This window comes from Lytechinus variegatus, chromosome 9, assembly GCF_018143015.1.
Source record: "Lytechinus variegatus isolate NC3 chromosome 9, Lvar_3.0, whole genome shotgun sequence".
Classification (NCBI taxonomy): Eukaryota; Metazoa; Echinodermata; class Echinoidea; order Temnopleuroida; family Toxopneustidae; genus Lytechinus; species Lytechinus variegatus.
In genome coordinates, this window is record NC_054748.1 from 18,652,298 (window position 1) to 18,679,678 (window position 27,381).

General features: G+C 39.3%; 1 protein-coding gene across 1 annotated transcript in view; it reads left to right on the forward strand.

Moving 5' to 3' along the window:
- Positions 1-27,381, forward strand: part of LOC121421140 (nitric oxide synthase-interacting protein homolog) — a 59,516-nt gene that overhangs the window by 3,874 nt on the left and 28,261 nt on the right. The window contains exon 3 of the mRNA XM_041615796.1: positions 11,195-11,442. Coding sequence (XP_041471730.1) covers positions 11,195-11,442 — 248 coding nt within the window. The remainder of the gene's footprint in view (positions 1-11,194; positions 11,443-27,381) is intronic.

A 27,381-nucleotide genomic window follows, 5' to 3' on the forward strand; every position in this document is an offset into this window, starting at 1 on the left:
TTAAAATGCTCGGTTTTTAATACCGCAGTGAATCATGTTATGTCCCTTTGGCCACTTATCAAACTTCTTAAATTCACACATCTTCATATCTTCATAAGATATATAATTGATAATGAAGATATCTTTCAGAGGATGGTGGGTACCTGACATGTTTGGCGCTCCTAGGTTATTATTAATCCACTTCTTTTGATCGGTATTAAACTCAACAGCATCCAATAGCTTACAAAGCTCTGATAGGCATGCGAGTCTGATATTTCACCATCAAAGTCTAGGTCGAGAATTTTCTTCGATTGTACAGCCAGGATATCTCGTTCTATGAGGAAAACAGTTGCCTAAGTTATTTTTAACTTGACAACCGGTTTTTTACCACTGAACGTGTCATTGTTTTTGGAAGACTGACAGTCTGTTTTGGAATTGATGATTCTGCACTCCAATGGCTTTCCTCTTACCTTGCCAACAGAGCTGTATGAAGCTGTATTCATCACTGGCGTGCAGTATCCTGTGACTACCCTTTGCTATGGAGTTCCTTGGGAGTCTGTCCTTGGTCCCTTACTCTTCAAACTGTACATCACTCCTCTTGGCTCTATAATGTGGCTTCATGGTCTTGGTATACACTTCTATGCTGATGTCATCCAGCTGTATACCTCACTTTTGATCCAAAAGTTAAAGATACAGAGGTTCGTGCAGCTGCTGTTGTTGGTGCTGCCATTGAGGATTCGATTTTGGATGAAGGTCAACTTCCTGGACCTTAACGATAAAAAGCGAAGTATCTTGTTCTGTCATCTCCATATATGCGTAATTATTATGACTACTGTTACGATATCAGTATGGATATCTAAGCACTTCATACACCTCCCGCAACATGGATACCATGCCTGTTGATTGACCTGCCTAGCTGGCCTGTATAATAAACCTGTATATAAGTTCACTACCAAAGTCTCCACCAGAGTCCTTTGTATTGGATCATGGTGGCAGCTGAAACCAGTGATCGCTTTTGAAATGACAAGGATCAAGTAACCAGCTACTGTAGTGTTGGGAAGTAAACTGCATGTCTTTTTACCGAAATTCGCATGCTTCCTAACCTACTAACCCAACGGGTGCCCGCTCGCCCCGGCTATCGCATCGCTACTGTACCGTACTCTGCATACCCAATGCACTGTCACAGCAAATCACAGTGTTGTGAGAAGGAGCGAGATGCTAACGGTAACTGTAAACAATCAAATATAGCCTGAATAAGTTATAACTGTGTTCAATCACTGGCACAGAGGTCTGCATCATAAGATCAACATACACTAAAAGTTGATAAAACCTAAATTACTTAATTTTCTGGACTGGAGTGTGAACAATGAATTAATATTTTCCTAATATTAATTGTAAATCTGGAGTGTGAGAAGTGAGTGGGAGTGACCAGCATTTTCACTGCATGAAACACCTAATGACATTCACACAGGGCTGTGAGTGCGTTACAGGTATCATCACCAGTCGACCTGTGACTGTAAGGAGCGTTCACACGTGGATATAATCAGACATTAATATCTACACTCATTCATTTAAATACCTAATACGTACAGCGAACATACACAATGAGTAGTGGAAAATATCCAGAAATGAACTGGGAGGCAAAAGACCTACCTGAAGAGTTCCGGCTTTTCAAACAAAGAATGGAGCTGATTCTAGCAGACCAAGACATAACTGAACAGAGAAAATGGCTTTAAAAATCAAGATTGCTGTAGGCAATGAAGGCTTGCGTCGAATCAATGCATCGGGGCTATCAGAGACCGATAAAGAAAAAACGCAAGAGCATGGAGACTATTAGAGGCACAGTTAAAGGTCAATATCAATTTTCGCATACACCGCTTAGAGCTAATTCGGTACAGGCAGAAACTGTAGCATTTGCTAACATTGACATAATATGCCCACAGAGAGTAGGTCAACATAATCTATACCTAAAAGTGGAGGCAAGTGCTAACACTATCACAGTACGTACCGCCAAAGCAATTTACGGTCCAAAGTGGGAATCAGTAGTGAAACAAACAACAATAAAACTTATAGCTTATGGAGAGACACAAATTCCATGTAAGGGTACACTAGACATAAAGTGTAGATACAAGAGTACAAAATGGTCAACACATACATTTTATGTAGCAGATGTCAAGGGTCCAGCGATCCTAGGGTGTTAGGTTGCACTGACCATGGAATTATCACAATTCACTCAATGCACAACAAAACACCTGCAACCAATCCTAAACAAACACCTATCACAAGTGTAAGGGATCTCAAACAAGCATATCCGAATCAGTTTGACGCTATTGGTAGTTTCCGAGGGAAGGCAATGCTTCATGTCAAGGATGATGCTAAACCTACCATACACGCACCCCGCAAGTGCAGCGTACACTTGAAAGACAAAATCAAGGCGGAACTGGACAATATGGAGCAGCAAGGAGTCATCAGAAAAATTGAGTACCACACTGATTGGTGCAGCTCCATGACCACTGTTGTGAAGAAAGATGGATCCATCAGGATTTGTCTTGACCCCAGGAGGTTAAATGATGCCTTGAAGAGATGCCCGCACAAGGTACCAACCTTGGAAGAGGTCCAACCTGTCTTCGCAGGAGCTCAGTACTTCTCTAAGTTAGACGCGAAGGCTGGTTACTGGTCGGTTCACCTAGCAGAGGAGTGCTAGGATCTCACCACATTCCGTACACCATTCGGAAGGTACTGCTTCCAAAGACTACCATTTGGGTTGTGTACTAGTCAGCATATCTTCCAGCAGCATATGGATAGGATTGTCCAAAATGTGCCAGGCTGCATATGCATCGCAGATGACATAGCGATCGTAGGAAGAACGGAGGAGGAACACGATAGGAATCTCTACTTACTCATGGAGACAGCAAAGCAAGAAGGCTTAGTGTTCAACAGCTCCAAATGTGCTATCAAGAAGGAAGCCATCAATTTCTTTGGTTCCAAGTACACTAGATCAGGTATCTACCCAGATCCGAGCAAGGTAGAAGCTATCACCTCAATGCCATCACCCAAGGACAAAGAAGATGTTCAGAGATGCCTAGGATTATTCACATACCTAGCAGCATACATTCATAACTTCTCAGAGAAGTCAGCGCCACTTCGAGAACTTCTACACAAGGAAGTACCATTCATCTGGGACGATGATCATGAAAATTCCTTGAACAGCCTGAAAAGTGCAGTATCATCAGGTGCATGTCTACAATTCTATGACCCAAAGAAAGAGACAACTCTTGAGGTAGATGCATCGATGAAAGGGCTAGGAGCATGCCTGCTCCAGCAAGGCAAACCAGTTGCATTTGCATCCAAAAGTCTTTCCACTGCACAGTCCAACTATTCCAACATAGAGAGGGAAACCTTAGCCCTAGTGTTTGGTATCAACCGCTTCCATACATATCTGTTCGGGAAGGAATTCACCGTCATAACAGATCACAGACCATTGGAAATGACATGGAAGAAACCTCTTAGAAGTGCACCACCACGTCTACAGAGATTGCTTATCAAAGTCCAAGGATACCGATGTCAAGTATCGACCAGGAAAAGACATGATTCTTTCCGATACCTTGAGCCGACTTCCTAATCCCAAGGAAGCATGCGATGTTCCGCTAGATGTCAGAGTGGAATCCATCTGCTCTGAAGCCGAAGATTCGCACCAGATTGACTTGATATACTTCGGACAACACAAGAGAACAGAGCTTCAGAGAGAAACAGCTAATGATCCTGTTCTCAGATCACTATGGCAAATAGTCACTCAGGGATGGCCTGAGACCATCCAAGAATTGCTGACATCCCTTCGTCAATTTTGGTCTTACAGAGAGGAAATTGGAGTATCACACGGAGTACTCTTCAAGGGAAGTTAAGTCATTATACCGAAGACACTAAGGAATGACAACCGTAGACAGCTTCATCTAGGACACATGGGAATTGAAAGCACGAGGCGACTTGCTCGTGAGACAGTGTTCTAGCCAAACATCAACAAGGACATTGATCAGTTGATAAAGCAGTGTGAAACATGCCAGAAACACCAAGCAAGACTGCAGAAAGAGCCACTGCATCCCCATGATGTACCACCAGCACCATGGACCAGACTGGGAACCGACTTGTTCATGCTCAATAGACAAGAGTATCTACTCGTTACTGATTACTATTCCAAGTATCCGATCATTGCTAAGCTAACCGATACATCCAGTGCAGCTATAGCAAGAGAGATGACAGGAATCTTCAGTCTGTTCGGTCCACCAGAAGAGATTGTGTCCGACAACGGTCCACAATTTGTCGGGAAACCATTCCAAGACGTGCAAGAAGTGGAATATCAAGCACATCACTTCTTCACCGCACTATCCAAGATCCAACGGATTAGCTGAGAGAATGGTTCGTACAATCAAGAATCTGTTGACGAAGTGTTCTCAAACTAGCCAAGACAGTCAACTAGCCATGATGCACCTGAGAGCAACACCAGTTGACAATAACTTGAGATCACCAGCAGAGATGTTGTTTGGAAGACCCATCCGAACCACATTGCCAAGTCACTATCTTTCGAGAAATTCTGCTGCCACCGAGTTTCTCTTGAATAGGCAAGACAAAATGAAGGAAGTGCATGATCGACATGCAAGTTCTGATTTGCCACCACTGCATGTAGGACAGCCAGTGAGAGTTCTGCATCCAAGAGACAACACTTGGATACCAGCCAAAGTATCCAAAGTCTGTGAAGAACCTCGATCCTATGAAGTTTCAACGCCGAATGGAGGAATCTTGAGGAGAAATAGATCTCACTTGAGGGAAATTCCATCCACCAACCCAACTCCAAAGCGTGTGAGGTTCGAAGAAGACCACTCCACAGAAACTCAACCAGAGGAAGACAACGTCCAACGAACACCAATGTCCAACTCTAACGCTAATCAATCTCAACAGACATACTCACAAACCACGAGGTCTGGACGCACTATTCGCAAACCAGAGAGATTCATGTTTGAAGATTGAACATTATGAACACTCTAAACTCTCAAACAAAGAAGAGAAAGAGAAGAAAGAAGAACACTGAAGACATAATTAGTGTAGTTTTAAGTTTATTGTATGCATGTATAATCATCGTACATTATTTTTGGTATGTCAAGATAGTGTTTACGAAATAATCAAAGACACTATAACCAAAAATTATTGTTTGGAAATATTGATTTCAGGATCAATCCGGTTATCCAAATTATTTTCAGTTTTGCACAAGATTGAAGTTATGTAAAATTGAAGATGCATACAGTTTATCACAAATTGATATTATTCTCAGTTCTCACAAACCAAACAATTTCTATATTATTATCTGATAAATCATAACTAAGCCAAATTACCAAAATTTGCAGACTACCAAAAGTATTGTTTGAAAACAATATCTTTGAAATTTGAAAATTCTCAATCTTATCAGAAGAAGGGTAATGTTACGATATCAGTATGGACATCTAAGCACTTCATACACCTCCCGCAACATGGATACCATGCCTGTTGATTGACCTGCCTAGCTGGCCTGTATAATAAACCTGTATATAAGTTCACTACCAAAGTCTCCACCAGAGTCCTTTGTATTGGATCAACTACAACTCCAGTCTTAATAGTTGAGGAAGCTATATATCTCCAGTATGCAAGGCTAGATCTCTTGGCGTAGTCTTTAATTGATAGAACAATGAGCATGAAGAAATGCACATCAGATGTCTGCCAATCTGCATATTACCAGCTCCACAATATTGCTGAGATTAGACATTGTCTTACATGAGATGGTGCAGAAAATATCATCCATTACCGGATGACCTCTAGACTGGAATTACGGGTTTATTGAATTGGTAATTGGCATGATTATAGGTTAGGCATCAATGTGTCTTAATATATTGGGCATGTCTACTATACCTTGCAAGTATATTACTTTCCATATACAGGTGTGGGTGTGGGAGCATGTGTGTGTATTTGTTCCTGAGTACAATTAACATTTGTGGCAAAAGAAGTTTATCAAATGATTCAATCATTAAAGCTTAATATTTGTCTGCCATTGATATTAGTATTTTTAAAGATCTCATATCAAACAAATCCAAAGCAAATGGCAGAAAATACAGGAACATAAAGAAATATCAAAGAACGATAAATACATAGAAAAATTGACCTAAATATTATAATTAAGGGCCAAACAATTATCATAATGATACAAATGCTATTTGTCCCCAAAATGATAAACTGTTTAGGTGTAATTATCAAGTTATAGCATAATATTGCAAAATATGCATAAATTTGCAGAATTAATTAGCCGCAAACAGAAATAACAAATTTGCCCGAATGGTACATGTTATGTATGCAGGATTTTGCAGTATCCATGTCGATAAAAGCGAGTATTATAAAAGAATATTGTAGAACTAAGATTTTAAAAGGTCAATTTGGCAGCCTTTTTGTTTATGCAAATTAGGTGGTCAAGACATTAAAAATTGGCTTGGGAACCGGTCTTATCAGATTCAGCACCTTCAAATTAGGTGAAATTGACCGGTTGCCAACTTTTACCCCAAAATGCTCCTTGAATTCAAATTCTCCCAATGTTGGTCTTGTCTATAACCAAAGCTACTTTTATTTTGCTCAAAGTCCGGGGGGGGGGGGGGGGACTTCCATTGACGAGTGCATACCATGTGTGACCCCCAACACGTAAAAATTATCTCTTTTTCAAGATAGGGCACGTTACATATTACGTAACGTATTAGGGATGTCGAAAACTCTAAACTAATGAAAAAGGTATATTTTTTGCTTATAAACTACGTGTTTACGGTCCAATTTGCGAGGGCATAAAAAGACTAAAATACTTTATGCAGGATGTACTTTTTGCCCCAATTAACACTACGTGTTTAGGGTTCGATTTGAGCGAGGTGTGTTGGGTGGTACTAACCATAAAAGGGGTCCTCAGAACCAGGCGCGCCAGAACACTTTCAGTTTTAGGGAGGGGGGGGCCAAATCCCGAAGGGGTCACAATATTTTTGACAGCATGAGATACCGAAGCGATCGAGCGGGAGAGGGTGTGGGACCCCCCACGGTTTTTATAAAGCCCCAGGCTTCTCTGTCGGCATTCTATGCCTACTTTCTGGGCACACCCACCGTACCGGGTCGGCGAGTTTACACCAAACTGTACGCCGCCAGACCATCGGTCGAGCTCTAACAGTCTATCTTATAGACTGCCCTCTATGTGGGTCAAGCTTGCGGGCGTCTCCGCCGTTTCCTCCTTGTGTGGAGTGGTCTACGGTGGATGTCTTTACCGTGCCCGTTTGTCGAATCGTCTTCTTATTTAGAAGCTTTTTCACTCGGCACACTCGAGTCGCCTCGCATGCTGCTTTCATCCTCCTTCCATGCAATGCATGTGGCCATGGTCACCGCGCGACCGAGGATGATGTAACCGTGGATGGATGTATGCTTATGCCTACCTAACCACGATCACTACGACCCGCTTTCTCTCGGGCCGACTGTGGATGAGTCTCTCCATGTAAGTGATTTACTTCACTGGAGTTCTTCTTTTAGAAACTTAGATTCTCATCCCCCGCTGCTTAGGGCGTCATTTTTGCCGCCCCCCGCAGCTTTTTGGAACTCCTTATCTTCCGATATCGGACTGTTCCACGCTGCCGCAACCGGCGCCGGCGGTGCTTGCTCTTACGATCACCTGAGAGACCAGGCCTTGTGGCTGTTTTCATAAACAACTGGTTCTCACCGCAGACTGATGGAAATTTTTGTGATTACTTTCCTCAAGTCTCCTTACTCCTTCGCTTGTTTCTTCAAGCGAGGACATCGACACTCTTAGCCAGTTTCCGTCCCTAACTTGATAGGACAGGGCCGTTGCTACCTCATTCGATTCCGTTGGGAACGTAACTGTTGAGGTATCATATCTGGCGATGTCTGTTCGTTTAGAGCATCTCTTGATTGTCGTTTACACGTAAGATCATGACAGAGACTTTTTCGCCAGCTCCCTCTGGCGTACGCTTGCTGCTGCTAGGGATTCCCCCGCCCAGCGGACATCCATCGCAGCCTAGCCTTACGGGCTCTCTCGGCGATGGTGGCTTGAGCCAAGCCACCTCTTCCACCGCGGGCGCTGCACCCTCAGGCGGGTGCTTCAATCAGTACGGGAGAAAGGGGATCCTGAGTTCTCTCTCGATCACTCGGTCTATCACACTTTTGTCGTGATGTGTACCGCGCTGTTTCTCTGACACGCCCGGTTGAACTGTTTTGACCAGACTGCTCTATTCTACATAGGCAGCAGGTCCGCGGCATTTCTTATTAACAGGATGGCACTCAGTCGCTTTCTCGACTCTTGACTGCCTTACGAGTGGTTTTTTCTTAAACCCTACTCTCCGTCGTTCCTGGTCCCCTTCGGACCGCTAGTAACGTTCTGCCACAGCTCTCTATCAGAATTCTGCAGATGTTCTGCCCTCACGCATTTGAGACAGATATCGAATTCTGGGCGCTTTCTCCCACGCGGAGGCTTCTGAGATATCTCGCCTTCTCAGATTGTTCGATTGATCACTTACTGAGCCTTAAAAGCTTCAGTTTTCCGATCACGATTCTTGTTGAAATTTTCAACAAATTCCGAATCTTACGATCTAGTCAGCTGGTGATGTTGTTCTCCTGACACTAGGCCGAGGGCCCATGATACTTAGTATCATTCTTCTTGGGCTCTTTCTTGGAATCGTCGTTCACGACTTCTTGAGGTCCGCTTTTTGACGCTCCTCTTTCCTTCACTCCTTGCTCTTAAGGACTTCTTCACATGAGGCTTTATTGCCTCCCCTGTCCTTAAGGCAACGGCCTTCGTGTCTTCATCTCCCTATTTTTACGCACTTCTTAGTCTAGACATGCCTCCCTTCACGTTGAATCCGTGTTGGTCTAGCAAATCAAATGGGTATATCCCAGTTATTGATGTAAATTATGAAAATACTTACCATGATTTTCTTATTTACGAGATAACTGGATATACCCATTTGAACCCTCCCTCCTACCCCTCGCCTTGTGTGACAACATGTCTTGCCCGCAGGCTCATGAGAGGAAATGGACGCCAAATTGCGCGATGATCTTGGGATAGTGCGTTGGTAGGGAGATGCAGCGCGCGCGCAGGAAAAGTTGTGTACTCTATATTCGGCACGCAGGTTCATTGTAATGAACTAGCAAATCAAATGGGTATATCCAGTTATCTCGTAAATAAGAAAATCATGGTAAGTATTTTCATAATTTACTTGTTTTAAACTGATTTTTTAGGGGGCGGCACTGCTCCCTGCCTTTGACTACTGCATGTGCACGGCCATGATAGCAGAAGTTATCGTAGTAATATCAATAATTAAAATGTTCTTCTTAGATATTTCCCTTCTTTCTTCCACCCTTTCCTCATTGTTTCTCCCATTTGTGTAGCTGAGGTTAAGGATTTGTTAATGGACTTATATATATATATTTTATTCTTTTATACATATGCCTATTTCTTGTATTTGATTATATCGTGTATGACCCATCAGAAATTTGTAAGCAGGTTTAAGTTCATTTTTCCAATTATTGCTTATAAATCAAAAGTCTTATTACAATTTATCAAATAGTTAGAAACTTATAGAACTGCCCTTTATTTATATATATATCTCTCTCTCTTTTCTCTTTCTCTGTCAGTCTCTCTGTCTCTTAAAGGACAAGTCCACCCCCCCAAAAAAGAAAAGTTTATTTGAATAAAGAGAGAAAAATCCAGCAAGCATAACATTGAAAATTTCATCAAAATCAAATGTAAAATAAGAAAGTTATGACATTTTCAAGTTTTGCTTAATTTCACAAAACTGTTGTATGCACATCCTGATCGGTATGCAAATGAGAAGACTGATGACGTCTTCCACTAACTATTTCTTTTGTATTTTATTATTTGAAATATGAAATATTCGATTTTTCTCCTCATTGTTATGTGAAACAATGATTAATTCCTCCCTGAAGATGTTGAATTAGCATTAATACTATATGGTTCAGTCAAGTTGGTCCCTATTTGTCAAATTTGTAAGAAATGAAATATTGTATAAAAAAAAAAGAAATAGTGAGGGACATCATCGACCGTCTCATTTGCATGTCATTGAGTTGTGCATATCACTGTTTTGTGAAAAAATAAGTGAAAGTTTAAAATGTCATAACTTTCTTCTTTTACATTCGATTTTGATGAAATTTTCGGCGTTATGCTTGCTTGATTTTTCTCTATTCAAATCAACATTTTTTCTGGGGTGGACTTGTCCTTTAGAATGGTACTCTGGGTTGAACTTTATGATATCCTAATAAACATAGACAAGTTTACTCTGGATGAAAAGGGTAAATAAATCATGAATTACCAAAAAAATAAATCAAGCAAAACACTGAAAATTTAATCAAAATGAATTAAAATATTGAATTTGAAAGTTGTGCTCTATTTGGTGAAAACAGCTATGTCATGTCCCCACTTTTCTTTTTTTCCTATTTTATTACATGAAATCAAAGTTATTTCAATATTTTCAAACCTGTCTGCAAGAACATGTCTCCATTGCAAAAAAAAAAGTTTCAGCAATAATAAGCTTCTACATTAAATCAGTAAATGAAATCACACAATTTTCAACTTGGAGTATACCCTTTATTCTTTTATAGGTTTATAGGGGAGTGCAATTATGATATAGAATGATGGCATAGTCTAAGATCGTTTCATTATGTCAGAGTTGAATACTTGTTCTAGTTCACACGTCATACACAGTAAAAAAAAAATATACAGCGCTGTTTAATATATGAACCTTGCAATAATTGTTTAAACAGTTTAAGCAAGCCAAATCTTAAGCAACAAAGTTTAATTTTCAATATCTAATCTTCATTAAATTAAATATGATTGTTTAAACGTGTAAACAAATACAGCAAATATACAGCGCTGTTTAATATATGAACCTTGCAATAATTGTTTAAACAGTTTAAGCAAGCCAAATGTTAAGCAACAAAGTTTAATTTTCAATATCTAATCTTCGTTAAATTAAATATGATTGTTTAAACGTGTAAACAAATACTGTAAGGTTATAGTAAACAAATTGTATAAAATCTTAAACAACGTTTTTACTGTGTACAATAAAATGAAGGTTTCCCTAACAGCGATTGAATAAACAAAATGTAGTAACAATTGATGGTTTCGCTTTATATTTCACAGGAATTCAACTTCTTCTGGAGCGACATCTTTGAATGCATCACGCAGCCTTGAAGAAATCCAGAAATCACATGCTGAAGAGGAACATAGTCTGAAAATGAAGATACTTGAAAAAGAAAAGAGGAACCTTGTGGAACAGCACGAGTTAAAGATGAAAATACTACAACTTGAGAAGGAAGCGCAGCAAATAAATATCACCCAAAGCCAGCAATGTATTTGTCATTGTCATCAAGTTATAATCTTTAATAAAGGTACGTCCTGTTTGAATTTGTCTCATTTAAGTCTGGTTGAAAGCAAAAGAGCATTCGATCCAACCCCAACACAACGATTGAATACTAATATTCATGAGACATGCCTAGAACTGTTTTGCCGGAATAATGAAAATCTTTTAAATGCCATAACTTTATTATTGTCCGATTTTGATAAAAAAGAAAAGAAAAAAATGAGAAATTTGCTGGAAATTGTGGCTTTAAGGACCGGGGTGTTGCAAGAAAATATTTGCGATCAATTGCAAATATTCTGTTGCGATTTTACAGCTGATACATCAACGTAAGCTGTAGCAAATCAGATTAAACTTCTTGTTTCAAATAGCAGATCAGCAATCAATCACTAATTTGCAATTAACTGCAAGACATACACTGTAAAAACTGTGGTGTTAAAACTGACACCAATTTGTGTTAATAGAGGACCACACCCTGAGGTGTTAAAATAACAACCTAGCGATTGAACATAACACCAAAGAGTGTAAATGTAACAACCACAGGTTTTGTAATAACACCTATAGGTGTAAAACTAACACCACCAATTTAACACCGGTGTAAAATAACTGGTGTGGTCCTCTATGTACACCGGGTTACACCACGGTTTTTGCTGTTTACGATTGATTTAGGGACCAAAAATTGACTTTCAGTGTTTGTCTTAGTTTTCTTTACCTGTTTAAATCATTACTTCAGCCTTGAGTGAGTACCCCTTTAATGAGTACTTGATCCTGTATCATAGAGATGTATACTAATTTTCTATATGTCCTGTATGTACCGGTACCCCGGCCCGGTACCTATATAGTAAACCATCAATCAGTGTTTCCACTCTTCCGAAATTCTGGAAATTTCAGGAAATTTTGACTTTTCCAGGAAAGGTTTGGGAAATGAAAATATTCCAGAAAATTTCAGGAAATCCAAAAATTACAACTAAACAACAATTAAATGTCCAAAAAATTCAGCTCTGGCTTCGCGCTCGCATTATTTGAATTTTAAAAATATTTAACGACTTCATGGCTAACTGCAAGCAAGTGTTTAACAGTACATTTTCCATCGCTCCATAGTAATTATTCACTTGCAAACACAACTTTTTTTTCAGGACAAAAAAATTGCCCAGAATGTTCAAAATTTTAGGAAAAAGTACATAAGATTTCCAAGAAAATTTAGCTTGTGCTTCGCGCTCGCATTATATAAATAAGGATTATGGTATTTTATGTTTGTTTATTTATAAGAATAAAGCTAAGAAGTGACTATTAGGACTACCCCTTCAAAGAAACCAAAAGTCCCGGCAAAAATCATATTCGAGCGGCCGATCGACCGGGGAAAATATGGCTGAAAAAATCCCGGGCCCCCCCTATTGGCGAAGGCTGGATCCGCCCTTGCTATAACCGTTATATAGGCCCCGCACTATGGCACTTCAGACACTCCAACACAGTAGCGGGGCCTATATCACGAGTATATATTAAGCTTGCATCCTAAGATAGTCGCGAAACAGGCCCCGTCCAATGCGCTTGTCCCAGCATTCGCACGTGTGTGGGGTTCGGATGACATCTATATTAGTATACTCGTTATCGAGGCCCCTTACACTGTTATATAATGGAAAATAACGTGGTCGTGGGGGGGGGCCCTCCAAATTATTTCCAAATAAACAAGGAAAGAATATAATGGGCGGTGCTGTAGGCGGGGGGGGGAGGTCTCCAATTTATTTTCCAAATAAACAAGGAGAGAGAATATTAATTTACTTCTTCAGAAATTTATTTGTCGATTTATTCATGTATTAATATAGTTATTAACTTGTTCATTTATTTGTCAATTGATTGTCTTTATTAATTAATAATAATCTTTTGATTTATTTGTTTTAAGTGTTATTTTTTTTTCTTTTTTGATATATAGGGATCGAGTCAGAAGTATCATTCGTTTTAAATAATTTTTTATGAGCAGAAGTTCATTTATTTCAATTTATTTTCATTGATTAATTAATGTATTTATATTGATTAATAAATGCATTTATATTTATTCATTAATCATTTAATTTCAGTTTTGATTTTCAGTTTTTTTTGTGATGTACAGAGTCAGAGTTATCATTTGTTTTTAATTCTTTTGATGTGTAGAAGTTCATTTAATTTATTCATCAATTTATTTCAGCTGATTAATTTTTATTTATTAATCATTAAATATATTTCTTTTCAATTGTTTTGTTTTGTGATATAGAGTCAGAGGTATTATTCCTTTTTAATTCTTTTTATGTTTGGAAATTAATTAATTTATTTATATATATATATATATTTATTTATTATTTTTTCATCTTTTTATTTGAGGCCTTTTGGTGATACAGGATCATACATTTCATGTATTTTTTGTCGCACCTGCATAGCAGAGTGAGACTATAGGCGCCGCTTTTCCGACGGCGACGGCGGCGTCAACATCAAATCTTAACCTGAGGTTAAGTTTTTGAAATGACATCATAACTTAAAAAGTATATGGACCTAGTTCATGAAACTTGACCATAAGGTTAATCAAGTACTACTGAACATCCTATTAGAGTTTCATGTCACATGACCAAGGTCAAAGGTCATTTAGGGTCAATGAATCTAGACCATGTTGGAGGAATTAACATCAAAATCTTAACCTGAGGTTAAGTTTTTGAAATGACGTCATAACTTAGAAAGTATATAGACCTAGTTCATGAAACTTGGACATTAGGTTAATCAAGTATCACTGAAGATCCTGCATGAGTTTTATGTCACATGACCAAGGTCAAAGGTCATGTAGGGTCAATGTAGTTTCCCACAAGTATTAAATTCTCTGAAAATGGCGAATTGAAAATGGCGAATTGCGCATGTGCGGAGGTCTGTACTCTGTAGAAATTTTAGGTACGTACTAATTACTGCAGACCTCTGTGCATGCGCAATTCACCTTCGCCGTTTTTGCTCCCAGTAATTGTTGGGTAAAAAAAATACAAAATAAGGTAATTGTTAAAGGTCAAGTCCACCCCAGAAAAATGTTGATTTGAATAAATAGAGAAAAATCAAACAAGCATTATGCTGAAAATTTCATCAAAATCGAATGTAAAATAAGAAAGTTTTGACATTTTAAAGTTTCGCTTATTTTTCACAAAACAGTGATATGCACAACTCATTGACATGCAAACGACACAGTCGATGACATCCCTCACTCACTCACTTTTTTTTTTTTTTTGTTGAATTATATAATATTTCATTTTTTTACAGATTTGACAATAAGGACCAACTTGATTGAACCATATTGTATTAAACAATACTAATTGCACATGTTCAGGGAGGAATTAATCATTGTTTCACACGACAACAGAGAAAATTGTAATATTTCATATTTCACATAATAAAATACTAAAGAAATAGTGAGTGATGTGATCAGTCTCATCATATGTACAGAAACAACGATGTGAGTAAAACTGTTTTGTGAAATTAGGCGAAAATTTATTTTAAAATGTCTTAACTTTGTTATTTAACATCCGATTTTGATTAAATTTTCAGTGTTACACTTGTTGGATTTTTCTTTTTTTATTTGAATCAACTTTTTTTGGGTGGACTTGTCCTTTAAACTAGGTTGCAATTGAAATTTGTATTAAATTTTGAAAGATTGATAGGAGTAAAAGGAAATTAATTAATTTATTTATATATATATATTTATTTATTATTTTTTCATCTTTTTATTTGAGGCCTTTTGGTGATACAGGATCATACATTTTATGCATTTTTGGCGCACCTGCATAGCAGAGTGAGACTATAGGCGCCGCTTTTCCGACGGCGACGGCAGCGTCAACATCAAATCTTAACCTGAGGTTAAGTTTTTGAAATGACATCATAACTTAAAAAGTATATGGACCTAGTTCATGAAACTTGACCATAAGGTTAATCAAGTACTACTGAACATCCTATTAGAGTTTCATGTCACATGACCAAGGTCAAAGGTCATTTAGGGTCAATGAATCTAGACCATGTTGGAGGAATTAACATCAAAATCTTAACCTGAGGTTAAGTTTTTGAAATGACGTCATAACTTAGAAAGTATATAGACCTAGTTCATGAAACTTGGACATAAGGTTAATCAAGTATCACTGAAGATCCTGCATGAGTTTTATGTCACATGACCAAGGTCAAAGGGCATGTAGGGTCAATGAACTGGCCAAATTGGGGGTATCTGTTGAATTCCCATCATAACTTTGACAGTTTATGGATCTGATTCATGAAACTTGGACATAATAGTAATCAAGCATCACTGAATATTTTGTGCAAGTTTCAGGTCTCATGATTAAGGTCAAAGGTCATTTAGGGTCAATGAACTTTGGCCGAATTGGGGGTATCTGTTGAATTACCATCATAACTTTGAAAGTTTATGGATCTGATTCATGAAACTTGGACATAATAGTAATCAAGCATCACTGAACATCTTGTGCAAGTTTCAGGTCTCATGATTAAGGTCAAAGGTCATTTAGGGTCAATGAACTTTGGCCGAATTGGGGGTATCTGTTGAATTACCATCATAACTTTGAAAGTTTATGGATCTGATTCATGAAACTTGTACATAAGAGTAATCAAGTATCACTGAACATCCTGTGCTAGTTTCAGGTCACATGATCAAGGTCACAGGTCATGTAAGGTCAATGAACTTTGGCCATGTTGGGGTTTTTTGTTGAATAACCATCATATCTCTGTAAGTTTATTCTAGTTCATAAAAAGTGGACATAAGAGTAACCATGTATCACTGAACATCTTGTGCGAGTTAGAGTAGTATTCAAAGTCAGCACTGCTGCTATATTGAACTGCGTGGTGCAGGTGAGACGGCCAGAGGCATTCCACTTGTTCAAGAAATTATTTAGATATTGAAATGTTCGAGTTCGACTTTGTGCAAAATTAGGTAATGCGCGAATTAAGGTCACAGTACCATACCAGGTCCTTCAGAGAGGACCTTAAGCTGTCGGACCTCTGGTTACTTGCTTATAAGCATTCATACTTTCTTAGCAATCAGGTAAAAAAATCACCACCAATCACCAATTAGAGATGTTGCTGATGTTGAGACTGAGCCTGAGGTGCCAGCGAGGCAATTGACAGTTTTCATATCGTCAGTGACAAATTCGATATTCATGTAGAAGAAGATTATTGAATATCACACTGAAATCAGAGCTACCAAGTCTCACGCATTATGCATGAGACTCACGCATTTTGGACTCTTGTTCATCCCCTCAAATCTCTGTCTCACGCAACTATCACAGCCTATCCCCATATACATTGTACACAATGTCTGTGATCTCACTCAGATTCTCAGAAAATATCACGCATAGCTGGTCTTTGAACTTGGCATCTCTGTGAAATACAGGTGAAGACTGAAGTGGAGAGCATTTCATGACTAAAAATATGCAGTGATTTCCACCATGTCCACTAACATGTGTTACTCACTTGTCCTAGTTAGCCAGGAGGCTCCTGAAGATTGTCACATCACTGACATGCTTAATCTCCACGGAGCCAGGGACGGGATGCAATTGCTCTACACGCACAACAATGTTGCTCCAAAATACTTGTTTTCTTAAGGGTTTTGAGCCCAAACTTATGTAAATGGGTACCTCAGGCGAGGGTTCAGATAGGCTTCGCTACACTTCACAAACATGAAAAATGCTTGCTCACCCCCTCAAAAAAAGACAAACTGGCACTTTGTGTTGGGAAAGCCACCACATGAAAACCTAAACTTACATTCAGCTAACTCTACAGTTACTAAACTTACCATTGGACACAGACTCACTCCTTGCCCTTTCTTCAAAACGTCTCGAAATCGGTGGTATGAAGCCGAATCGTAGTTTCCCACAAGTATTAAATTCTCTGCCGAATTGAAAATGGCGAATTGCGCATGTGCGGAGGTCTGTACTCTGTAGAAATTTTAGGTACGTACTAATTACTGCAGACCTCTGTGCATGCGCAAATCACCTTCGCCGTTTTTGCTCCCAGTAATTGTTGGGTAAAAAAAATACAAAATAAGGTAATTGTTAAAGGTCAAGTCCACCCCAGAAAAATGTTGATTTGAATAAATAGAGAAAAATCAAACAAGCATTATGCTGAAAATTTCATCAAAATCGAATGTAAAATAAGAAAGTTTTGACATTTTAAAGTTTCGCTTATTTTTCACAAAACAGTGATATGCACAACTCATTGACATGCAAACGACACAGTCGATGACATCCCTCACTCACTTTTTTTTTTGTTGAATTATATAATATTTCATTTTTTACAGATTTGACAATATGATTGAACCATATTGTATTAAACAATACTAATTGCACATGTTCAGGGAGGAATTAATCATTGTTTCACACGACAACAGAGAAAATTGTAATATTTCATATTTCACATAATAAAATACTAAAGAAATAGTGAGTAATGTGATCAGTCTCATCATATGTACAGAAACAACGATGTGAGTAAAACTGTTTTGTGAAATTAGGCGAAAATTTATTTTAAAATGTCTTAACTTTGTTATTTAACATCCGATTTTGATTAAATTTTCAGTGTTACACTTGTTGGATTTTTCTTTTTTTATTTGAATCAACTTTTTTTGGGTGGACTTGTCCTTTAAACTAGGTTGCAATTGAAATTTGTATTAAATTTTGAAAGATTGATAGGAGTAAAAGATGTGATATTTAAATTTTGCAAAAAACATCTAAGCAGTGCAAGATAACTTTATAAAAAAAAGTTGCAAAGGGGTTGGACGTACAGGGGGTCAGACGTACAAAAAAGCTGTGAGACCCCCATCTAACTTGATTTACTATCAATAACTGGGATATACTCATTTGATTTGCTAGTTCATTACGATTAACTTGCGTGCCGAATATAGAGTACACAATCTTCCTGCGCGCGCGCTGCATCTCCCTATTAACGCACTATTCCAAGATCATCTCGCAATTTGGCGTCCATTTCCTCTTTTACTTTCGCCTGCGGTCGAGATCAGTCGCAAAGCTAAGTACACTCCCAAAATTTGCAATTCTGTTTGCTTTTTGGATACCTTTATTGTGCATTCTTCCCTTATTTCAATCTTATTTCTTTAATTTAAGATTGTTGTAAGATTATCCCGTCGCGCGGAGCTTTCGTGATATTTATTTCACGTTTTTTGTTTGTGAGTTTGTTTTTTAAGATACGTTTCTCAACAGGCGGGTTGTCTTCACTTCTCCGCCCCATAGCTCCGCGCCTTCCTGCGTGTCGCGGGCGTTGACTTCGCTCCTTTTTAATTCCTTTAATTCTTTTTATTCACTGAATTCTTCGTTTATACAACTCTCGTCGTGAATTTATTTGAATTATTTCTCCACAGATAGGTTCTGTAGGACGTCAGGAGCGTCGTATTTCAGTCTCGTTTCAGGTTCTTTGTTTCTTGTTTCGAGTTAGTTGATTGTTCTTTTGTTTCAATCAATCCTTTGTTCTTGTGTTTATTAATTGAATTAATTAGTTAATTGATTAGTTAATTAATTATTTGATTCTTTTAATTCTTGACTTGCTCCTTTGCCTCGTCTTGAATTGAATTAATTTTATTTTCCTCTCCACAGCTTAGGCTATGCTGGACAGGTAGGGGCGTCGCCCTTTATTTGTTCTCAATTCTTGGTCGCTAATCCCGCTTTGCAGGCAGACCTATCTTTCTGATTCTTGTGCCGATGGCCAGGCGTCGTAACTTCATGTTACAACAGAACGCCCTCGAGCATCACAGATTTTTATCCTCATGCTCCCTGTCAGCTAAAACCGCCGTGTCGAGCACCGGGCAGGTTAAGCAGACATTCGCCATCTTGCACCTCGGAGAGTCACCGGCAATATCATGATTCGCCGGCTCACGCACCTGCAATGGAAATCCCCGCTAATACACAGGTGTTATCGACATACGGGCGTCGCCCTCCATTATGTCACCAGACTCCCGATAATTGTGGGTCAGGCGTCGCAACTCTCATGTTGTTTCATACTCCCATGAGCAGTGCGGGTAATTCACCCACGCTTCATATCAGCTTCAGCCGCCTTGCTAAGCACTGTGCGGTTCAAGCAATCACCTCTCACACCGGGCATTTATTGAAACGCTGTTCACCTACACGGTGACCCCCGTTTCTATGCAGGTGCTTCCGACATACGGCTTTCAAGCATCAACATGTCGGCAAGCTCTCGGTGACCGACGGCTGGACGTTGCATCTGTACAGGTTGCATCTATGCGTCCCCGAGCATTACGGGTTTTTACCCTTGTGTTCTCCGTCATTATAAGACCGCTGCGGTCTTATTGCCGGTGTCTGGTATTGAGCGGATTGAGATTCTCTCGCCAACCCGCACTCCGGGAGCCATCGGCGAGTTTACCTGCATGGGTATCCCCCATTATTACGCAGGTACTCCCGAATTCGCCCTCTACGTCAAATTCACGTACGGCGACGGCTCTTTCAGCGGTAACTCTCTCCATTCTACCCCCTAAGCGGGCCTGTAGATTGGAGGTAAGAATTTCTTACATACCGCATGCCGCCCTTCTCTCGTGAGAATGTTTGGCTGCTTTTGAGAGGGCAACCTATCACGCCCGCGTACCGTCCGCCCAGGCGACGGGACCGTCGGTTTTTGTCCTGAACCTCACTTTCTATTCGAAAGTAAGGTGCCCTGTCTTACTCAACTCCTACTCTTGTAAGGTTAGAGTCAGGGCTAGTACAGACACCCGTCCTCCAGCGATCGCCGCTGTAGAGAGGGCGACTCCGATATGAGCACCATCACCGCTCAGCGGTGTGTCTCACTATCTCGTAGCTCTCCGAGCTTATGAGTATGTATATCGGATCTGAATGTCACGGCGATTAAAAGTTCTCCTGTGCTTAGTAATCGCTATGCCTTCACCACCCGGTGCATTATGGTTATTTTAACCTATTTGTCTCGTATTCGGGCGGCTCGTACAAGCCCTGCCCGAGCTGCCATCACCGGTCGTCCCCCCGGACACCGCCGGCAGCACCCGCACCGAATACCTGGAGGGAATCAGCTATTCATATGCTAGATATCCCTCCTGTTGACATTCACAGCTGTTCCCCGAGTCTTTCCCGGTCGGGTAAGCATCATCTCGGAGGAAAGAAACAGCCGTATATCTCATTAGATTGTTGGCTGTGTACGTGCGTTCAGGCTTGTTTTAAAGCCCCAGGATTCTCTGTCGGCATTTCTATGCCTACTTTCTGGGCACACCCACCGTGCCGGGTCGGCGAGTTTACACCAAACTGTACGCCGCCAGGCCATCGGTCGAGCTCTAACAGTCTATCTTATAGACTGCCCTCTATGTGGGTCAAGCTTGCGGGCGTCTCCGCCGTTTCCTCCTTGTGTGGAGTGGGCTACGGTCGATGTTTTTACCGTGCCCGTTTGTCGAGTCGTCTTCTTATTTAGAAGCTTTTTCACTCGGCACACTCGAGTTGCCTCGCATGCTGCTTTCATCCTCCTTCCATGCAATGCATGTGGCCATGGTCACCGCGCGACCGAGGATGATGTAACCGTGGATGGATGTATGCTTATGCCTGCCTAACCACGATCACTACGACCCGCTTTCTCTTGGGCCGACTGTGGATGAGTCTCTCCATGTAAGTGATTTACTTCACTGGAGTTCTTTTAGAAACTTAGATTCTCTTCCCCCGCTGCTTAGGGCGTCATTTTTGCCGCCCCCCGCAGCTTTTCGGAACTCCTTATCTTACCGATATCGGACTGTTCCACGCTGCCGCAACCGGCGCCGGCGGTGCTTGCTCTTACGATCACCAGAGAAACCAGGCCTTGTGGCTGTTTTCATAAACAACTGGTTCTCACCGCAGACTGAGGGAAATTTTTGTGATTATTTTCCTCAAGTCTCCTTACTCCTCCGCTTGTTTCTTCAAGCGAGGACATCGACACTCTTAGCCAGTTTCCGTCCCTAACTTTGATAGGACAGGGCCGTTATTACCTCATTCAATTCCGTTGGGAATGTAACTGTTGAGGTATCATATCTGGCGATGTCTGTTGGTTTAGAGCATCTCTTGATTGTCGTTTACACGTAAGATCATGACAGAGACATTGTTCGCCAGCTCACCTCTGGCGTACGCTTGCTGCTGCTAGGGATTTCCCCGCCCAGCGGACATCCATCGCAGCCTAGCCTTACGGGCTCTCTCGGCGATGGTGGCTTGAGCCAAGCCACCTCTTCCACCGCGGGCGCTGCACCCTCTGGCGGGTGCTTTATTTAGTACGGGAGAAAGGGGATCCGGGAATCTCTCTCGATCACTCGGTCTATCACACTTGTTTTGTCGTGATGCGTACCGCGTTATTTCTCTGACACGCCCGGTTGAGCTGTTTTGACCAGACTGTTCTATTCTACATAGGCAGCAGGTCCGTGGCATTTTCTTATTAACAGGATGGCACTCAGTCGTTTTTCTCGACACTTTGACTGCCTTACGAGTGGTTTTCTTAAACCTTACTCTCTGTCGTTCCAGGTCCTTTTCGGACCGCTAGAAACGTTCTGCCACAGCTCTCTATCAGAATTCTGCAGATGTTCTGCCCTCACGCATTTGAGACAGATATCGAATTCTGGGCGCTTTCTCCCACGCGGAGGCTTCTGAGATATCTCGCCTTCTCAGATTGATTGATTGATCACTTACTGAACCTTAAAAGCTTCAGTTTTCCGATCACGATTCTTGTTGAAATTTTCAACAAAATCCGAATCTTACAATCTAATCAGCTGGTGATGTTGTTCTCCTGACACTAGGCCGAGGGCCCATGATACTATAGTATCATTCTTCTTGGGCTCTTTCTATGGAATCGTCGTTTACGACTTCTTGAGGACCGCCTATTGACGCTCTTCTTTCCTTCACTTCCTTGTTCTTAAGGACTTTTCTTCACATGAGGCCTTATTTGCCTCCTCTGTCCTTAAGGCAGCGGCCTTCGTGTCTTCATCTCCCTATTTTTACGCACTTCTTAGTCTAGACATGCCTCCCTTCACGTTGAATCCGTGTTGGTCTAGCAAATCAAATGAGTATATCCCAGTTATTGATAGTAAATTATGAAAATACTTACCATGATTTTCTTATTTACGAGATAACTGGATATACTCATTTGAACCCTCCCACCGACCCCTCGCCTTGCGTGGCAACGTCTTGCTTGCAGGCTCATGAGAGGAAATGGACGCCAAATTGCGCGATGATCTTGGGATAGTGCATTAATAGGGAGATGCAGCGCGCGCGCAGGAAGATTGTGTACTCTATGTTCGGCACGCAAGTTAATCGTAATGAACTAGCAAATCAAATGAGTATATCCACTTATCTCGTAAATAAGAAAATCATGGTAAGTATTTTCATAATATCCGGGACCAGTGGTGAGCTACTATCTGGTGTATATATTAAACACAACAAGCTTGCTTTGCATCTGACTTTGGGGAATTGGCTTTTGTTTTGCATGTATAAAGAAAAAAAGTGTATGTGAAAAGGGGTACATTTGAAAGTGCCTGCTTTTAATTAATGAGGTTTAAAAAATATAAGAAAAAACAACCTAACTATATTTTAGAAACCTGACATAGTAACAACTTGGACAACATCCAACTTTGATTATTTTAAAGCTTATAATAGGTTTAACATTTGTTGCAAACTTGACATATTAAAATAAGTAAAATTATATTTTGTTGCTATGGTGACTTCAATACCTTGCCAAAGTGAAACGATACATTGTTTGAAATTATTTCTTTCAGATTCATACATTTCAGTCAATTCAGTGTTTTAGCTTTCAAGTGATACCTATTTTGTTCTGTTAGTAAGATTTTGAAATTTTAAGCAAAAGGTTTACTATTTTTGGAACAGCCCTGATAATTATTCTGAATGACTTTCATATGACTGGAGTTATTGAAGTCCACTTAAATTTAATAGCCAGATTGATTTTTTATTATCATTTAATGGTCATGGGGTATTCTGTTTCGAGGGGGGGTGTCATTTAATTTTTTTAAAATCATTGTTTCTTGTTAAAATATAAACAAGTAGCCCCCCCCCCCGATTTCGACTACTATAATTAAGTGAATGCTGCTCTAATTGGGTTCTTTTTATATTTTTTAATCTTTGGCTTTAAGAAAATATTTTATTCCATTTCATATGGCTGATTCAGGGGCATTTATTATTATGAAAAATTAAAAAATAGGTACATTATTTATGAATTAAGAAAATTAGAATTACTTCAGCTTTTTAGTGATGTAGAAAGACTTTGTTTATCTTCTCATACTCACCAGTAGTGGTACAGATTATTTTTTATTGACCTCATTCTCCAATTTATCAATCTAAATATATGCCTGTAACCTCACAATTATCAAAGGATAAAAAATGAATTGTTTTTATCATGACTGTATGCAACAGGAGATGGGGGGGAGGGGGTTATTACCATGAAATTCACAAAACATGTTCACAAATATTCCAATTTCACTCAAGAATATGAAAAACTGCCACAGTATCACAATTACTTATCTTTTTTCTTTCAGAATTTCTTTGAAAATTGCATGTGTCTTGCATTCCCAACCCCCCCTCCCGCCCCCAGAAAATAGTTTCTGCGCACAGCTATGGTTTTAATTCTAAAAATTTTGCAATTCAACAACTATGTCTTCAGTGGACTGAGACCGTGTTGTAAACTACTCAAAGCTTTTTGCTCAAGATAGTGATTTTTTTGGATGTGGATGCAGCCTCTAGATTGGGCCAACGTAGCTGATGATGCTGATCTTTTATGAGGATCAGTTTGGTAAGAGTGTGTTCACAGTTCTATGAAGTTTGACTGAAATACGTTGGAAGTATTTTCTATATGACCCTTCATAGACAATGAAATCTCGAGGATTTTTTTGTTTTGTTTCATTTGCGAAAATTGAACCCTTGGCCTTGATCGGGTATATCACATACACCTTTATTTCTGAACATGAGCAAGATGATTTAAATTTCATTTTTTTTTCAATTAAATGACAATTATTAATCTTAATCAATTACCTTCGTTACAGATTTACATTACCCAAATCTCTTCTTCTAAGTATTTTTCCCTCTTTTCTTCTCTAACTCCCCTTCCCTCACCAAGCATTTGAAACGTCATAGCAGGTATTTGCCTCCTGCCTACCCCCTGTAACGCATCAGGTTAATAAATTGAATATTATACTTGATGCGATAATTTTCTCTTGCAGCTCCAAAAAGCTAAACTTTAATGAACTTTGCAATATGTCGTGAAAGACTGGTGTCAGAGTGAAGATCTCTAATTTACAATAAAAGGAGAGTGTGATGTGCAAGTAAAAACCTGGATACATCTTAAAGAAATACAGATCCAGTTGGAGGCTGCAGATTTCAAATGATGGGAAGAGCAGCCTCTTTGAATGCTGGTAGACCTGTTTTGTACACAACTTCGCCAGACAGGTGGTTCCATATTCAGATTGTCCTTGGGAAGAAAGAGTATTTGTAGGAATCAATTGACGATTCAATGAATGATCAGAATATAAGCAAACACATTTGTCATTAAATAATTTAAATAATGAATGAATGAATAAATAAATGAATATATAATTGGGTACAGATAAAGATAAAATTAAATCATTATCACCATTGTATTAAGACAAATTAAAGTGAATAAATGAATAGATTAGTAAGTAACAAAATAAATTAAGACTTGTGGTTAACATATGAGGTGAGCGCAGTAGAGTAGACATTGACTGGATTGAGAGGGATGAATAGTGGATTTCTGATTAAAATGTACATCATTTCATCTGAATAAACCTAAAATCTATTGAAATTATTGATTCTTTTGACACTCTACACCAGTTCTTTTGTTGTATTTCACTGCCAAATTCCCACGGTTTTGTTCCAACTATTGCAACAATCATTTTTGGGGTAGACAGCTGCACATTCATTTGTATATAGACATAGAGTGCCCCTTACGATAGTTGTTAACAACGCGACCAAATCATTAGGTTTTTGCACTTCTTTCAAGGCATTTTTTTTGTTTGATTTATATTTTTTTATACATATTTTGTTAAATTGTGCTTTTTACGTCAAGTATGAAATTAATATCACAGAGTATTTTTGTCTCACCTGCATAGCAGAGTGAGACTATAGGCACCGCTTTTCTGACTGCGGCGGCTTCAACACCAAATCTTATTATCTTAACCGAATGTTAAGTTTTTGAAATGACAGCATAACTTAGAAAGTATATAGACTCAGTTCATTAAACTTGGCCATAAGGTAAATCAAATATTACTTAACATCCTGCTTGAGTTTCAAGTCACATGACCAAGGTCAAAGGTCATTTAGGGTCAATGAACTTGGACCATGTTAGGGGAATCAACATCAAAATCTTAACCTAAGATTAAGTTTTTAAAATAATAATAATACATAAGATTTATATAGCGCACTTTCCATCTTGATTAGATGCTAAAGGCGCTTCAGAGCAGAACAACAAAAACTATTTACATATACAATAAGTCAATGTCTATCAAAAAACACTTTTTACAGGTTAGTTTTCAGGTTGCCCTTGAAGGTGGTCGCTGAAGTCTGGGTTTTCAAACTGTGTGGGAGAGAATTCCACAGGCTAGGTCCTGCATGAGCAAAGGCCCGCTCCCCGCATGATTTCTTAGCAACTGGAATTTGTAAGAGATTAGATGATGAGGATCGTAAATTTCTTGAGGGTTGGTAATGATGCATCAAAGACCTATTGTAACTGGGGGAAGTTCCATTGACTGTATGAAAAATCAAAAGAAAGATTTTAAAGACTATGCATTCCTTCAGGGGCAACCAGTGAAGAGTTTTCAATATACATGTAGGAGTGATGTGGCTGCGCTTGCTAGATAGAGTTACAATACGCGCAGCTGCATTTTGCAACCTTTGCAATTTTCCAAGTTGAGAATCTGGTAAGTTGTAAAGGAGGCTATTACCAAAATCGAATCGTGAAGAAATGAGTGAATGTACCAGTTTCTCTGTTGCTGAGCGAGTGAGATATTTTCTTATGAAGCCAATATTGCGCAATTGATAACGAACTGATCTGCAAATGTTTGTAATTTGGTTGGACATGGACATGTGAGTAACAAAAATAACTCCAAGATTGCGACATGATTTTGAAGAGGGGATGTCATTGCCCGAGATAGAAATGGAATCAATGTTGAATTTGTTCAGTTGAAACTTTGAGCCAAAAACTAAAAACTCACATTTACTATGGTTCAAAATTAACGAGTTAGACTTCAACCAAGTGTCAATGTCCATTATACATCTTTCAAGATGTAAAATGTCATCATAACTTAGAAAATATATGGACCTAGTTCATGAAACTTAAAGAGAAATTCCAGTAGTTGCAGTAAACACTGATTTCATGAGAAAGTCTGTAAAACAAGGCTTAATTGTCGGTATGATTGATTTTATTTGTCAGGTAACTGTGAACAAGTACATGAAAATATGAACAGTAGTGTATACCTTGACAGGATTGCCCATGAAAGCCGAGATGGCTTATTTCCAATCAGATCCATCTAGGATCTAGATCTGGTACAGTTACATAAACTAAACTTCGTGAAATCTTGAAATCTACGCTGAAAAATGTTCAGACTGAAGATCCCCAACACAGATAAGCGCACGTGGGACAGTGTATAATTATTGCTTTGAATGTCGGGCCCGACGCTCTCCCCAAATCCTGTGCTTATTTGCTGATTTCTCAGCAATTACACAATTTCTTCCAGAATCCTTTGGCACATAGGTTTTATTTATACAGACACTTTGGTGATCATTTTATTGGATTCTGTACAAACTCATTTTGATATCGTTACCAAAACTACCATTTACCTTTAAACATTATGTTTATCAAGGCCTGAGTTTCAGGTCACATGACCAAGGTCAAGGGTCATGTAGGGTCAATGAACTTTGGCCAAATTGGGGGTATTTGTTAAATTACCATCATAACTTTGAAAGTTTATTGG